The sequence below is a fragment of the Ambystoma mexicanum genome, chromosome 8, assembly GCF_040938575.1.
Source record: "Ambystoma mexicanum isolate Mex_15411 chromosome 8, UKY_AmexF1_1, whole genome shotgun sequence".
Classification (NCBI taxonomy): Eukaryota; Metazoa; Chordata; class Amphibia; order Caudata; family Ambystomatidae; genus Ambystoma; species Ambystoma mexicanum.
This window is the reverse complement of record NC_090929.1, coordinates 489,094,545-489,111,471: the sequence shown is the minus strand read 5'-3', so window position 1 is coordinate 489,111,471 and position 16,927 is coordinate 489,094,545. Positions and strand designations below refer to the sequence as shown.

Below are 16,927 nucleotides of genomic sequence, written 5' to 3'. Positions count from 1 at the left end.
CAAGATGATGCTTATGGAGTTGTGTAGACCCCATCGCCAAGAAAACACAAGAGTAAAAACACATTCATAATACATTACAGTGGGAAAAAGGGGTACACTCTCTCCAGGTAAAAAATCAAGTCCTCAAAATCCAGCAAAGTTGCTGGAGGTCTCTAAGGTGAAGGGAATTGGGGAGAATTCTCAAAAATGTGCTAACAGTAGCATCGGCATCCATGGACGCACGGGGGTAATCCGGCTTCAATACAATATCTTCACTTCAAAAGATTAATCGGCGCTAACGTAGTCGTACAGGGGCACCAGAGGAGTCTGGTACACCAAGCGCCGCTCTTCCCTCTGAGGCATGCTGCGTGGGGGTGGGAACCGCGCCGACTGCAGCATGCTGCTTGAATATTTCAAGCATTGAGAACTTAAAATCCTCCCACTCCTGGCGGGCGGTAAGCCCCGCCGACAGCTTACCTTCTTCCGTCAACAACGGAGTCCTGACGATGGTGGTGGCGCCTTTTCTTTTTTGGGACCAAGTCTGCCAGTATTTTTTGGGGGTATGCCCCTCTGTTTTGGCCTTCGAAGACCGAATCGTCGACCTCACTGGAGATTTTGAGGGCGGTCGACCCAGAGCGAGTTTAGCAGCTGGGTCGCAAACGGATTTCAGCTGCATCTTGGCGCACTAGGAACACCCATCAGTCCCGTGACTCATGCTGAGGCACCAGAGACACAACTTGTGTGGGTCGGTTAGGGACATCTTGGTGCCACAATCGGTACACCGCTTCAAACCGGACACTCGTGCGACCGACATCTCGCATCAGGGAATTTTGAAAAGAAATGTTTTCTCACAATGTGGAGCCAAATGCTCTGCGTTCCCAAAGCAGCGTGTTAGCGCGCAGAAAGGTCAGGGCATAGTGATGTGCTACTTATACGATGCCGGACGTCATTTCCAGAGCCGACCACCAGACGCTGAGCAAGACGGATCAATGGTAGACGGCCAGGTCAAGGTCCACTACGACCTCGATCAAAAGATTTCCAAAGCAACATAGCTGGACGGAATATCCATCAGATGAGGAATCTGCCGGAGAAAAGCAATCCATTGAAATGTTGTTACACTGCACAGCACAAGGTTTGTCTACTACAAGGACATCAGTGTTTCAGTTATGCATCCTGTAGGCCATTAGGCCCACTAGTGTAGATACCATCAATTTCTAAACACAGAGCATGTCGCAAAATTTACTTTTTTGCTTTTTTCACTTTCTAAGATAATCCATTTAGCTAGAGTTCCAAAATGTGGAAAACAAACCTGAGGTTTCACCTAGCAGCATCCTTTCCCCTCACTCTCTGGCCGGCCTCCCTTGGCCCTCCTCCTACCCCCACCTGCGAGGCTAAGAACCTCGGGGTCATCTTTGACTCCACCCTTTCCTTCTCCGCCCACATCTCTGAGGTCTCAGTCAAATTTCCGACTGCACCTCCTCAGAGGTACTCTGCCTTTCCTCTCCTTCCCCCAGAAGTTCATGGTATCTCAAGCTCTGGTTCTCTCTAGCTTGGACTATTGTAACAGCCTCTTTCTAAATCTACCTGCCTCTACTCTCCGCCCTCTGCAACTAATCCAGAACAGGACTGCGAGACTTGTCATTGGCCTCAAGCCCTGGGATCGTATCTCTCCAGCTCTGAAATCTCTTCACTGGCTCCCAGTGGATGCAAGGATTAAATTCAAAACCCTATGCATTGTCCACAAGGCTTTCTGGGGCCTGGGTCCAAAAGACCTTCAGCTATCCCTCCGCAAATACCTCCCCTCTCGAGCTCTTCACTCCTCCAACTCCCTCAAGGTCAGTCGTTTTTCTAAGAAAAGAGCTGGGGGTAGATCTCAGTCTTCGGCTGTGGCCTCCCTCTGGAACAGCCTCCCTGCCACTCTAAAACTTGAGAACCATCTCCGGTTCCGGAAGCACCTCAAGACCTTCCCCTTTTCTTCTGCCTTTGCTCCCCCTCTCCCCTGCTGATCTGTTCTCTCTTGGCACCGTGCACCTGGCCACCCTCTGTCTTTTGGGCCCAGGTACCTGCTCATCCCGTCACCCTCCCGCACTGCCTCCGGGCCACCCCTTGCACTGGGGTCTGTATCTGTACCCATACAGCCCCCCCTTTTTCTTCCTGCACTGATCGGACCTACCCTGTCTGCTGCCTTAAATCCAGCACTTGCAAATTGCTGGCTGCATTACCACCGTTTGTTGCTTTTATTATTTATTTATTGTTATTTATCTGTTTCTCCTCTGCTTCGCACTTTCCACCTCTCCCCCTTCCATGCACTTTCCCCCTCCACCTCTCCCATGCACTTGCGTATTCTCAATGTCACTGGGCCTAGTAAGATCGCTGTTTTGTTCTCCCCTGTTCCCTTCCCTTGCCGCGCTCTGAAACACTTGTGTACGAGCGCAATAGAAATAAAATATCAATCAATCAATAATCAGATGGTCACAAGTAACAACTGGCAGCGGGGGACGTAGGTTTAGTTTTTACTAGAGTTCAGCTTGGCATATATACAATAATTGTCCACCTCCAGGATCAGGACAGCTGGACGGGAAGGTGGTCTATTCTGCATGAAAGAGTCTTTTCTCAGCAGATGTTGCTTCCTGTCACAGGTTACTGCTAATCTTGCCACTCTTGAACTTCCTGACCATTCATTTGCTTAGCCCCGATTGGTTTTACAACAGGTGCTACCTCGGAGATGGTGTATCCTTCTCTCCTGTCACAAGGTTTGCTGTAAACAAAGACAGATGGGGATCTGGTAATGTTTTTGGAGACAATGCTGTGTGGAAAGCTTTCTGTGGCTACAATACTTTACAATGGGAGCAGGTGGCTCCATCAGTCAGAGATTGGGGGCAAGGCAGAGGAACTTACTAGGAAATGAAAGGGTCCTGGGGTAGAACAATATTTGATGCAGGGTAGTGTGCCACAGGGTGTTCCCCCGTGTAAACGTATAATACATGCTGGTCATGAAAATGCCCAATGTAATGATACGCCAGACGTGCAAGATAGCCGACACCTTGGCGCAAAGAGAATGTACAGGACGAAGACTTGCGAAAGGGTAAGAGCAAGGGCATATGATGAAAGAAGGATGAAGAGGATGCCCGTTAACACAAGTAGGCAAGCATGAGAGGGGTAGGAACCACCCCTCGAGCGAAAGCAACAGACAGCAGGTAAGGAAGTTGGGAAAAAGTGGAAAGACTGACAGTGAAGTCATGTACGGAGGCAATAAGGTCTGCAGAAACATGGCCAGGATCCATTGATTTAATATCAGTATATGTACATGTGTAGACACACACACACACACACACACACACACGCGCACTTAACTACCTCCCAAGGAACAGAGGGGTTCTGTGACCCAGCATAAATCATCATAGCCAAGTGTGCAACACCTGGAGGATGAAAAGGGTGGGAGCTGCAGGGGCCTCATCCATCATCACAGTCCTGTCCTGACCTAACCAACATTTTTTTGACTCAGAAGAGAGTTATACCATTGTTGTGGTAGTCCATCCTTGATTATAAGTAGGTACAAGGACGTTCATACCACTGTTAGAGGTGTCGGCTTTGGCAATCATGCTGTAGCAAGGAGACCCAGGAAACATATGTCACTCAAAGCAATAAAGGTTGAAAAAGAAATGAAGACATTTTCTACTAGAAGATTTAAGCCTGCAAGGCCCCCCCATGTGCTGAGGTAAGCCCCCACAGAGTGAAAGAGTACCATCACTGAGAATGAGCGGTGGCAAAAAACATACAGCGGCCCGTTCACAAGTTGCAAACCGTGCATGAACTTATCAGGAATGTTCCCAAGATCCAACACCTTGAAGAAGCAGGGATGAGCAGAGCGAGTGACACAGGGAAGCAAACAAGAACCAGTGAACGGAGTCAAAATCTTGCAGCAGTGTCTGAGTGGGTGGGTAAGATTTCTACCTCATACAAAAGGTGGCTGCCAGGCCTTTTAGAACGTCACAGATGAGCAGCAAGAGGTGAAAATCAGAGTGACAAAGGGCCTGATCAATGTCAGAGCCCTAAACCTGTCAACATCACAACGGGTTAACCAGAGCATGGGCAAGAACAATGCGCTGATAAAGTGGGCTATATAAGACCGGAGAAGCCATTGTGGAGGTTGCAGGAGCAGTAAGAGCACAGAGGTGAAGAGCAGAAGTGGCATGGAGAAAACCAGGGAAATTAGACTGCCAGGAGACGTCAGCAACACCAAAAAAAAAGCAGTAGGGACCTTGTAGCCAAACACTAAAATAAAAACATTTTCTTTTTAAAACCAAGTAGGAACCTTGCACCTTTAAGCTGCCACTGGTCAGGAGAGCATTAGAGAGACCTCAGAAGGGTCTTGAATTGAGTCAACGACACATTGTGGAGAAATATCTGGGATGATCGCAGAGTTGGACCCCCTTGAGAATGTTGATTCAATGCTCGACTATGGACCGAGGAAAGAGGCTACCAACTTCCTTGACATTAATGGGTAGAGCACTATATCTCATAGGATTGGGAGCAGAGTTTCTTCAGGCTACGTTTTGCATTTACAAACCTGCTAGGCTGCTTCGCTCACAATCCCTGAAGACCATTCAGCACCCGATGGCCAGGCTTGCCCATGTCAGTGGCCGCACCTTCTCAGTGGCGGCTGCGAAGGTCTGGAATCTACTTCCTTTATCCCTGTGCAACAGCGAGGCCCATCTGCCCTTCCGTCGGGCACTGAAGACCTTTCTTTTTTAGCCTCCGATGCTTTGGACTGACCTGACCTTGTTCGCTCTAGCGGCAAGATGCCTTCAGGCTTACGCTTCGCTTTTTAAGTGTTATTAAGATAAGATAGGTGAGAACAAAACATACAATTCTAGGAGTGAGGGCTGAGAAATCCACACACATGGTGAGAAGGGTCCCTTACTGGGTGACAACAGATCACATTCCTTAGCAGTGGGAAGTAAACCATTATCCCTTAAGGTGATCTGGGGCACGATAGCACCAGACTGGGAAGAAGTGGGCGAGGCACTAGCCACCTGGTGTTGATTAAACAGAATTTACTTTTTGATGTATTCTTTCAAAGAGGACCTGTGGCAAAGAAGCAGTGGGTGGTATAGCCATGTGTATATAACCTGACACAGGAAGTAGCTAGGCGCAGTATCCTGTATCGCAGACTCCATGAAACTTGTTTATGGAGAGCTTGAGGAGACTAGTATCCCTATGAAAAGTAGCTCCCGGATACTTCCAATGTAACCCATCCTTACTCAGTCTAAGTCAATCCCAAAGAAAGAATCCCTTTTTTGTTCTAGGTAAAACCTTGCAGTGTATCCCAGCCCACCCATAAACTGTATTTACACTTATGTCCTGAATTGTGGATTTTGTTGATAACGCCACAAACCATCAATGGATTCAGAAGCATGTGCCACTGTACCATGATACAGTTTGAGGATAAGCTTTTCTCAATCATGCTACTTAAGACGCACAAGATCTACAGGGTGGCTGTTAGCAGTGTTGGAATATTTTATTGTGGCTTATGTCGAAGCACAAGTTTGCCATACAGTGTGCTTCTATTTAACAAGAAATAAGACAACTAGAGCAAATATTCTGGAGGATCACTGAAGCACAAGTAGGTACCAAAAAAGAAAAGGAACACTGTTACATTCCACCAAACATTTTTGGCATATCTGATGTGCTTCATTTTGAAGTGCTTCATGTCTGCACTATCTTTCATCTACAGCAGTAGGCTGCAGGCTATGGGAAGAAATCACTCTGGCATTCAGGTTGGATTAGGATCACTCCAGAGTTTTCCCCTGGGAGTGTATAAGGCACACCCAAAGGACACATCAGAAAATAAATTTGAGACTAGCATAGTGTTCTGGTACTAACCCATAGAATAAGAAACGTATCAGATGTGCTGTTGCTGAACTGGTACAAGGTTAAATGTGCACCTCCATGGACTGCAAACAAACTTGCACATCCAAGTGTTCGAGTACCTGTGGGTGGCATCACACGGCTAGCTATCTTCTGTCATGAAGTATCTAAATAGCTGCAAAAGTCCATTAGATGTGTTGAGTATGCATCTCTTTGGAAGGATGGTAAGAGTAGAGAAGGATCTTAACTAGGCCAGCAGCTTCCATTCCAACCCTGAGCATTAACCTTTATAAACTGCAATGGAAACTGTCCATTCCTCTAAAATGCAGCATGCTCATCCTTGCTTTGATCATTGTCTCCGCGCAAAAAGTACTAATGGAACTAAAAGTAAAGGCTAATTTAAGGCCTTCATAATTATGCTTTTTTTTCACAACGCAAGTGAAACTGGTTTTTAATTAGTGTGCATAAGAGACACCATACTGGTTCACAAATACACGACTTGTATGGATCCAGTTATAGCACAGGCAACCTTGATACAAGCCGACCATTCATTGCTCTGCCAAAGCATCATCCTTGAACCAAAGGGACTGTGGCAGAACACATAGAAACACATCCTTAGACCCTTCCTTTTAAAGGAAAAAATGCCAGTAAGTATCACAATTGTGATAATGTCTGTGCATGCGAGGATGAGAGAAAGAGTACTGTAACAGTATCAACTAATACAATAACGTTTGTACACAATGGATCCAAATCGCCTCTTAAAGTCTGTGTTTACAACAGAAGTCCCAATAATGCAGTTTGATCAAAATAAATTAAACTTACTCACCATAGTGACTAGAGTACTCATAGTGCATAGTCCTCTTTCCACCATCCTTGTGGGCGTCCCCAAACATGAGGCCGGTACCAGAACCTTTGGCAGTGAAGAATTAAACTTCTCCTTCCTTTAAATTGAGAATAGTGTGCTGGGGCGTGGCCTCTGGCATGGGAACGCCCTGCTGAGGCCCTGCCCTCTGGCGCCTCACCTCAGTCCCCTTTGAATACATTGGACGCTTGGAAACCTGGCTACGCTCATTACATATTCACCATTGGTATACTAGCTGGGGAAGGCGGTTGGGACGTATGTTGGAAAGGGGACTACAAGTACTCTGGTCACTACAGCGAGTAACTTTAATTACTCCTCCGTCCCATCCCCTTTCCTCCATCCTCATGGGCGATTACAACGAATAAGAACAGAGTGGAGCTGTGATAAGCTGGTTCATATCTTGGACGAAGCAAAAAGGTTCTTCAGAACCACCTGACCAAACAATGCATCGCGCCTGGAGCTGGTGTCCAGTGAGTAGTGCTTAAGAAGGCTGACAAAGTGGCCCAAGTAGCTGCCTTGCTGATGGCATCCCAAGAAGCAGGTCTCTGAAGCGCGACAGCTGTTGCCTTGGCTCTGACCGAATGGGCACAAATCCCCTCAGGAACAGGTCTCTTCATGGCTGTGTATGCCTCTGAAATGGCTTAAACCATCCAACAGACGATGGTAGCCTTGGAAGCGTGGTAGCCTTGGAAGCGTGAGAGCCAGGGGAGGAGCCCCCGAAGGTCACAAACAATGCCCTGGACTTCATGAAGGATTTCATCCTAGAGACAAAACTCCAAAAGTCCAAGGAATGCAGGGCCCACTCTGCCTTCCAATGCGGGTTAGGGGAGAACACCGGCAGGCAGATCTCTTGATTCAGATGACATGGAGAGACCACCTTGGGCAAGAGATCTGGGTGAGTGCGCAAGATGACCTTGTCGTGAAGGGCTTGCACGAGGACAATGCCTGCAGTTCACAAACCCTGCGCGCAGAGGTGAGGGCCACCAGTAAAACTGTCTTTAATGTCATCAAGCGGATGTCCACAGAGGCCATTGGCTTGAAAGGCTTGCGGTGCAAAGCTGCAAGAACCACACTGAGGTCCCAGACCGGGTGCAGCCTATGTACCGGGGGAAAAAGCCTAGACAATCCCTTAAGGTGGGCCTGAACCATTGGGTTGGCCGCAGAAAAAACGTGCTCAGGGGAATTCTTATAAGCCCCAATGGCTGCCAAATAAGTGCAGCAAGTATCAACCTGGACCCCAGAACAAGCCAGGTGTGCTGAAAAAGCCAGTACGTCATCCAGAGGACAGGTGACCGGGTCCAGATACTTATGAGCCAAAAGGCAGAACCTAGTCCATTTACTCCAATATTGGGACCGAGTCAAGGGCCTCCTGGCCTGCTGAATAATGTCCCAGTTGTCATCCAGAAATTGAGCATGCTGATGTGTCAGCGGGTCAGGAACCTGGCCGCCAGCTGCAGCTTGGCCGGGTCCGGATGTTCCACCGCCCCGCCCTGCTGAGTCAGGAATCCCCTGCTGGAGATTGGAAGGTGGACAGGACCGTGCGAATACAATTGCAGCAGATCTGAAAACCAGGGTCTCGAAGGCCAGTGGGGGGAAATCGGGATGAGTATGCAACACACCAAAGCCCGAAACTTGCCGAGGGTCCGCTGGAACAGAACGCATAACTGTGGGCCATGCCAACAGATCTGGAAGGCATCTCCCAGAGACCACCCCCAACCTCATCCTGCCCATGAAACAAACTGGGGGCCCTTGGAATTCATAGGGGATGCAAACAAATCCAGGTCTGCAAACCCCCAATGCTGGAACAGCTGCAACAGAGTCTCTGTACAATTTCCACTAGTAGGTGTTGAATCCCAAGCAGCTCAGATTGTCTGCTTCTGCATTGCTGTCTGCCGGTAGGTGGACTGCTGAAATCCAAACACCCTCTGTCAAGTCCATTCCCAGATCGATACTGACATCCATGCATAGAAGGTGGGTGGCGGAGGGGCGGGGTGGGGGAAGAAGAGTGCCACCCTGCTTGTTCAGGTAAAAAATTGTAGCCGATTTAGCCGGCCTGACCCGAACAAACCTGTCCCTGATGAGGGGCAAAAACACCTTGAGGGCCAGGTTCACCAAATTCAGCTCGAGCAGATTGATGCAGGAGGGCTTCCATCCTGGACCATACGTCATGAATCATGGGTGAAGGAGGCTCCCACTGAAACATTGCCATCCACCAACTAAGATCTGGCAGTAGGAGCGATTGTATTGTGATGCTGTCCAACTGAGACCCTGCCTCCTGATCCCAATTGGCCGCCAGGTGGAGTTGGAAGCGCCTTATCTTGAGGCGAGCATGCTGTACAGGCAGCACGCAGGAGGTCATCAGGCCCAGAATATGCTGGACCCACCACGCCAAAGTAGTCGAGTTGGCAATCTCAACTGATGAATATGTGCCAATCTCTGGCAAGAGTGCAACACCCCCCTCGTGTGGGGATGGGGAGGCCCGCCCTTCACCAGCCAGTCCTCCAAATAAGGGTACAGATGATGGCCCTCCAAGTGGAGGAGAAGGACCACCACTGCATCCATCAACTCTGAAGACACGAGGGGCTGAGTTCAGGCTGAAGGGCAGCACCTTGTACTAAAAGTGGTCTGACAATAAATGTCCAATGCGGATGGTAGATGGGTAAATGCAGGTACTCATCCTTGAGGTCCAGGGAACACATTCAGTTCCCTGGAAACAGAGACTCTGCTATGTGTGCAGGAGTAATCATCTTGAAGCGTTCCCGCTGGAAAGACAGATTTAGAAATTACAGATCCAGGACAACCCCTCAGGCCAGCCTGGTTGTTCTTGGGTACCGCAAACATCCTGGAATAGGACCCGGAGCACCTGTCTGAAAGAGGAACCGGTTCCATCGTTTACATTGTCAAGAACGAAAGACCCTCCTGTAAAAGAGCCAGGGACACGATCCGACAGAGGATGGTAGAGGCCAAGGAAGAGGAAGACTAAAGCCTGTGGCGACAATGGTTAGGATCCATGGGTTGCTGAAAAGACACTTCCAGGTGTCCTGAAAAAGAGCCAAACGGCCCCCCACAGGCGAGCTGTTCCCTGACCTTGACATCACTGCTTCTTGGGGGTATAGGAGGGGGGGTGCGGGAAAACCAGCAAAGTCCTCTGCTGCTTCCTACTGTTGTCGCTGGGTGACCGGTCAGGCCTCTGTGTACCGCAGTGCCTAAACCCCTTGAAGCCGGAGAAAGCGCTGGGTTTGAACTCAGTCCTGGCCTGGGTCTGAGGGAAGGATTTCTGTCCAGGTTTTGTCAAGATGGCCAAGGACTTGGCAGTGTCAGTGGACATTTTCTTCTTGGTCAACTCATCAGTTGACGAATGAAAAAGGTCCATGCCCTTGAAGGGCAGATCCAGGATCCGCTCCTGCACATCAGATGAAAACTTTGTGGCGTGCATCCACGCTGTCCTTCTCATCTCGACACAAAGGCACAGCCCTCTGCTGGCTGTGCTGATGCGGGAAACCAAAGACTTCATGAGGTCCTGCACAATTGCCCAAGCATCTGCCATACCGGCCTTGAAGGAGGCTTGCTTGTCCAAAGGCTGGTTGGGCAGAAATTCCTGAGCACCTTCCACAGCTTGTAGTCAGCCGCAGCCAAGAGGGCGTCTGCGTTGGCCTGCCGCAGATCTAGTCCTGTGATGGAATAGTAACACTTTCCCAAAGACTCGAGGACCTTGTCCTCCTTGGAAAGACAACTGAGGTGGCTCCCATGGATGAAGACGACAAAGACGATGGTTTAGAATATGAGGCACCAGCCACCACTGAAGAATGCAGCTGCAGGTGGGGGGCCAGGAGGATTGGCTCCCTGTACGTCAGCCTGAACCTGCTCTCCAACTTCTTGTTCATCTGGGCGTTGGCCCTGACCTTTTGCGCCACCTGCAGGACATCTTTCTGTAGAGGCTTGCCAGACCGGATCGTGGTGCACTTACCCAAGACCACTGCTAGCACTTCCGACTCCTGGGGTGCTTCCTCAGGCAGAGGGACCCGTCCCCACCTCTCCCCCAAGAACTCTGGAAGGCCACAAAGGCAGTCATGAAAGGCGTTAACTACTGCCAAGGGGTCAGGGTCCTGGGTGTCATCACACCGCCCTGCCCCCCCCCCTTTTTTTTTTACAGACCGAAGGGAGTCCAGACCCTGGGACACAGGTACTGATGGGGATACCCCTCACCCCGAATACCGAAGACAGGGCCAACGGCTGTTGAGGGGGAGGCATTTGTGGTACAGTAGGAGGTACAACTGGTAGGGCATTGACCGGAGGAGGGATCAGCACTGGAACCGGCAGCGCTGGGGGAACGGGAGGAGTACCCAGAGGAGGGGGGCCAGGGAGGCACCACCTATGGGATGACCTACTTCACCATATCCTTCAGGAGCCCTTCCATCTGAGCTGAACGCACGAGGAAGAGGAAGCACTCGAAGAAGCAGTCCTCGCTAGCTGCCAGGTCCCTAGGGGCCCAACTCTCTGCGGCGCTGGGCCTCCACTCCTGGTCAAAGCGCCGAGGGGCCTGGAGCGTGTAGCCATAAGGCTGCGATGGGTAAATTTATCTGGGAGGATGCCAGATGCTTGTACCATACAATCTGCTGCCACTTTGAAGGAAGGGGACTAGTATCCTGCAAAGCCAATTCAATGGCCGAAAGCACGGGCAGGCCCTGCGTTGGATCCAAGATGGGCGCTGTCCTGGCATATGATATGATAGGTTATTTAGAATGCGCTTAATAAGAGGTTTCTAAGCACGGACAGTGGGATCGAACCTGTGTTGCTGCAGGTCGTCTTGCTTCCAAGGCGAGCACGTTGCCCCCGAGCTATCCTCCTGAGTGGGTCAGGGAGTCTCTGCCTACTTCTGCCAATAATGCCAATGGGGGAGCCGACCTTGGAAGAGCCCGCTTCAACCACCACGCAACTGAGCACAAACCCCCGAACTGGGGGCAGAGAAGGAGTTGGGCCATTGTGCCGCATGCCCAGTCTGGGCACCTCACCTGGTCTTTTCCTTCTGGTAGGGGATGTGCCCTCGGCCCGCTGGCCCTTAGTCATAACGGCCTGACTCAGGACTTTGGAGTGAGCAACAGTAGGCTCGACACGCTAGGACAGGCTTTTGGAGGAGGCACTCTATTATCCCTTAGCAGCTGGGCTTGAAGAAAAGGACAAACTTGATCGCCCTTCCGAGGACAGCCTGATAGAGCCCCTCAGCATGGGAACTGGTAGCTTGGACGGCCTCATGTCGGCCCCGGGAGCGCCTGGAAGAGAACCCAAGCCCCTCGGCTTGAGAGCCGGTAGCCTTAGAGGCCTTGGACATGCCAGAACCTGAATCAGAGGAACCCCTATCCATGGGAACCCTGAGGAAGGAGTTGCTGTGCTGAACAGAGGGCTAACCTTGTCTTGACGAGAGGTCCTGGAGACAAAGTCCTTAAAGTGGGGAGGAGAAGTGTAGAAGATCTCCCTCCACCATGACAACCGATTCTTCAATGCCGTGTGATCGAGTGCGCGGCAAGCCAAACATGCATAACCCAGGGGTGGTCGGGCCCCAAACACTCAAGACAGAGTGCGTGGGAGTCCGAGGCTGGGAACAAGCAGTCTCATGAGGCACATCTCATGAATCCTCCTGCAGCTGACACGTGCCGGTGGGAGGAAAGGTATCGAAGGGAAGTAAAATAAGATTGAAAAAAAAGCGGAAAGCTAAAAAACATCTCTGCAGTGGCTGCCAAGTCTGACACCGTCCGTGCAGAAAAAGGGACTGTGGCGAGTCGCCAGAGGGCAGGGCTTCAGTGGGGCGTTCACACGCCAGAGGCACACCCCGCACTGTAAAGTAAATTTAATGGGGAAGCTCAATGTTCTGCTGCCAAAGGTTTCAGTAGCGTCCCCATGTTGGGTGACGCCCACAAGGATGGAGAAAAGGGGAATAGGACGCATGAGTATATGTAAAATAAATATTTTAAAAATAAATCTGTGTGAAGCAATACTTACTGTGGCTGTTACTTTGTCCCAGTCTGAAACGAAGGCCCGGAACCCTTCTCCAAACACTGTGCCTGCAGTCCTTTCAGGAAAGAAAAAACAAGCATCACAGAAAGACAGTGATGAGCAAGACATGACTTCAGAACTACTAATTGCGGTCCCAACACAGAAATGGTACCAACGTTAATACTTTGATCTATTGGGTTCAGGGTGCCATACACTGGTAAACGATACCCTCTGTTGCGGTGTGGGGTGCAGGGGAGGTGAAGGTGCTATAAGGTAGGGATGGGAAGGAGAGATCTTAATTTGTGTTTTTCAATCCAAAGGCGGTCCCAAATAAAGTAGATATAGCAATATAGGTCTCAAAATACTTTGAATATGTAAAGTTAGTTTAATTTCTTCATGCAATTATCACATTGAGGGTTATATATGGTTATTTTCATTTGGCACACTAGTGTTTCTTCCCTTTTCAGGCTTGGCTACAGAGCTTTGTGCATATGCATCCTAAAGATTCATACAAGAGAGGGGCTCTGGTGCAGTGATGCAGAAGCGGTGCATCCTGGTGAAAGCTTGGTTATAGCTGCAGCCATTCTGAAGGCGTATTAAGTAATGTGGTGGAAGAGTTTTGTGAAGGATGCTTTAAAACATTCCCCTGCTTCTTGGTACTGTTGTGTTAATTTGTTTGCCCTTTTATGCTGTATTATATTGTTGTACATTTACAAAGCGAGATTAATTTGCTTTGCCAATACACATTCCTGTCAACTCATGCCCCCTCATGCAGTTCATATTTGTATTTCCCCTCCCCAGTCCCTACATTGTCACGCTTAATCGCCCTCTTTCCTCTACATCCCACTCTGTCACCTGAAGCAAATTTGCTTGGTAATAAAAACAGACTAGCGATGTAAAGGAAAAGTAGTTATTTTTTTTTTTAAAACAGGATGCAGCATTTATCCAGGAATTAGTGTATGCAAGGGATCCAAGAGGTTTTCCTTGCCTCCACCAGTCATCCACCACACTTGGAAACAACCAGCTGCAATTATTGATTAAAGTCCGTTTTCAGTCCCTTGTAAGATAGTATTCTCTAACATTCTTTCCTGCTAGGAATATTTTTCGTCGGCTCCATTTCTAGAGCCCAGGCATGGGCATACAGTGACCTCGCCTTTGAGTTCCTGGCTCTACAAGTGGTAGGCAAGACACTACAATCAAGGCAAGCCTCCAGAAGATGGGAGCTGGCTTAAAGAGACAGTAAATACTCAGATTATCAACCAATAAAGGGAAGGTCCACACAAACGTTCTGTCAAAATATATTCTTTAATATGAACTAGCGCATAAGAAATAACTCCAACATTTTAAAAAGTACACAGTATAACATTTCAGAATATGGTTAAACATTAAGAAAGTGGCCATAGAAAGTTTACACAAATATCAGAAATCGAAGTGGACTTTTTGTGGGGGAACCCAGGCCTCTTAAACGCAAGTATCCCCAAATCCCATAAGAAAATGGGAATGTGAGAAAGGGGGCGCTGTTGAGCAGCCAACAAGATGGGCGCCTAGCTACAGAGCTCCGCAACCCACAGATGAACATCGGCAGAATCCAGCCATCTCTACACCGGACGGTTCCCCTAACTACGGGACACATACTGCGTAAAAACCACTACCTGCAGTTCAGCTGCGGCCGAGATACAGCCGACCATGCAGGCCAGCCCTGTACTCCCACTGGGCCTACCTCCTGGATCTTCGGAGGGAGATGGCGCTTGGGCGGCCACGGGATACACCACTCCTGGGCCAGAGAGATACCTGCTAACGAACCTCCCGACGTGCTGCCGTTGCGGCGCAACCGCTGTGGGACGAAGGACCGCATTGCCGCTCTGCGACACCAGCAGGAGCTCCTTCCAATCTGCTGCCGCGGGCCCTGCCAACGGCGGGCGGCAACAGCGAGTGCCCCGGGGTGGTGTGTTGGTACACCGCCGTCCCCCACCCCCCCCTGCTGCCCAGCGGAGCTCCCGCGAGCCCCTGCTGCATCTACAGGGCAGCTGCGGCTTGCTCCCCTCCCCCTCAACTCCAGAAATACTTGCCGTCCCTGCCTGGACGCGGCGGTGGTCTGCGACGACCCGCTCCTGGGCCCCGGATCTACGACGGGATGCTTGCCGCAGGCTGATCTCCTTGCCCCAACATCGCCTGCTGCTCTCCCAGATGCAAGGACCAACCAGTTTCCCCAGCTCTCCCTCCCACGCGGCTGCTTCCCACACCAGAAGGCCTCTACCCTCCACAGGGGAGCTGGGACTGCACAGTACACCACGAGGGGCGAACGCACCCCGCTCCACCAGCACCCGCAGCCTCCGGTGGCAACGTCTCTTCGCCCTAGTGGGCCCCCACACACACACCTCACCCATTGCATTTCGCCCAGAGAAGCCGAAATACCACCTAATGCGATAATGGCTTCACAGGAGCCCACCTGATTCCACTCAGCTATCTCCACCGATTGTGCCTGCGGCTGTCGCGGGGAACCTGCTTAGCCCACCATCATACAGCCACCCTGGCCATCCCTTCTTCACAGCGCTCACTACCACTGCCCGGCCCTGAGCTGGCCACCCTCAACTGGTTGTGCCAAATACCTGCAATTACTAGGCGTGAATTCCCAGCACGCCAAAACTACTGGCCTGCTACCACCTTCAATACAGGACTCCTGTACTACGGTTACCACCAAACCCTCCCAGTTGGGAGCTGCTCGCCATCGTAACAATGTCCAACAGATCGCGAGGAGCCAACAAAGTAGGCACCGTGGATAAGTTCACCAAGGCAGCGCCCAGGGCGGACCAGGCGTCCTCCTCCATAGTACAGGAAGATGGCGATATCCTGCCGGACCCACCTCAGCCTGACGCAACTATACTGATGGAATCCATGGCCAAAAACTTTGCAGCCTTCCATGAAAAACTGGACGATATAAACGCAAACGTAGCCTCCCTGAGAGCTAAACTATATCAACATGGGGCCAAAATCACAGAGGCAGAGCAAAGGATAGGAACCAACGAGGCTAATGTTCATACCTTACACAGCACAGTCACAGAGCTCGTCCGCGACATGAAACAGGTCAAAGCTAAGTGTGACGACCTCAAATCGAGGTCGCGAAGAAATAACATTTGCATAGTGGGGGTTCCCGAATTCGCTCTGAAGGGTCGTATGGAACCCGCGGTCGAACAACTTCAAGGACCTCTTCGATAACCTTGAGCTATCACCATTCTTCAATGTAGAAAGAGCACATCGCTCACTGGCACCCCGGCCTAAACCAGGAGACTTCCCCAGACCAATAATTGCAAAACTGCTAAGCTACAAAGACAGAGACCATATACTTCGCTTGGCCAGAGAGAAAGGGGAACTAAGGCTAGACTCACAAATCATCAGGATTTTCCCCGATTTTTCCGTAGGGGTGCAGATGGAGCGACGTCAATTCGGTGATGTTAAAAAAATGCTAATAGAAAGGAAAATCGAGTATGCGATGCTCTTCCCGGCTCGCCTAAAATTCACTCACCGCAACAAGCTATACTTCTTCACGGTCCAGGATGAGGCAGTCAAATTCATCGAGGCACAAATCCCAGTAGTGGATCCCACAGAGGAACCAATGAACGACGACTGAGATCAAAGCTTGCATGACCCTACTGGAGGCCTCATCAACCAAGCCCCATCTAGAGACTGCCCCCTCCTCCCCCGGGGGGGCGAACTTGCCCCCCCCCTCCTCTGTACTATTCTGGGCTGTACATAGCCCCAATGGCTATATTCAAGTGCATGACTCGGGGAAGGGAGTACATCCCTAAAGTACCTGACCAAAATGGCAAACACTAGGCCTGAACCTCGACTCCTCAGCCTAACTGTTAGGCACCGAACTATGCCAGTAATTGCTCAGTTCTCAGGACCCAAGAACATACTTATTTCTTTTTTGTAACCCTAAGTTTCATCAGCCGTTCAAAGGATTAATGATGTATCATCATAATATGCGTTAACAAATGTGGGTCAGACTGCAGCGGTAGCCCCCACTGCAGCTGCAATGCCTTCTAAGGTGGAGTGTTTATGTTTAAGCCCCTGTTGGGCTATTAGTCAAGTGTCGCCAAATTGGGAACGGCACGCAGTTGGTTGCTCTAAGGGTGGGTATTCGAATACTGCTAGTTTGTTCCGGGCGGTGAGGGCAGGTGGTGGTGAAGTTGGGGAATGTTATCAAAAAATAGGCAGGAAAGG

The 16,927-nt window shown here is 50.2% G+C and overlaps 1 protein-coding gene across 1 annotated transcript in view; it reads right to left on the bottom strand.

Annotated features, from left to right (window-relative positions):
- Positions 1-16,927, bottom strand: part of LOC138472127 (ATPase family AAA domain-containing protein 3-A) — a 672,103-nt gene that overhangs the window by 527,295 nt on the left and 127,881 nt on the right. Inside the window, exon 7 of the mRNA XM_069610129.1 lies at positions 12,710-12,779. Within this exon, the coding sequence (XP_069466230.1) occupies positions 12,710-12,779 (70 nt within the window). The remainder of the gene's footprint in view (positions 1-12,709; positions 12,780-16,927) is intronic.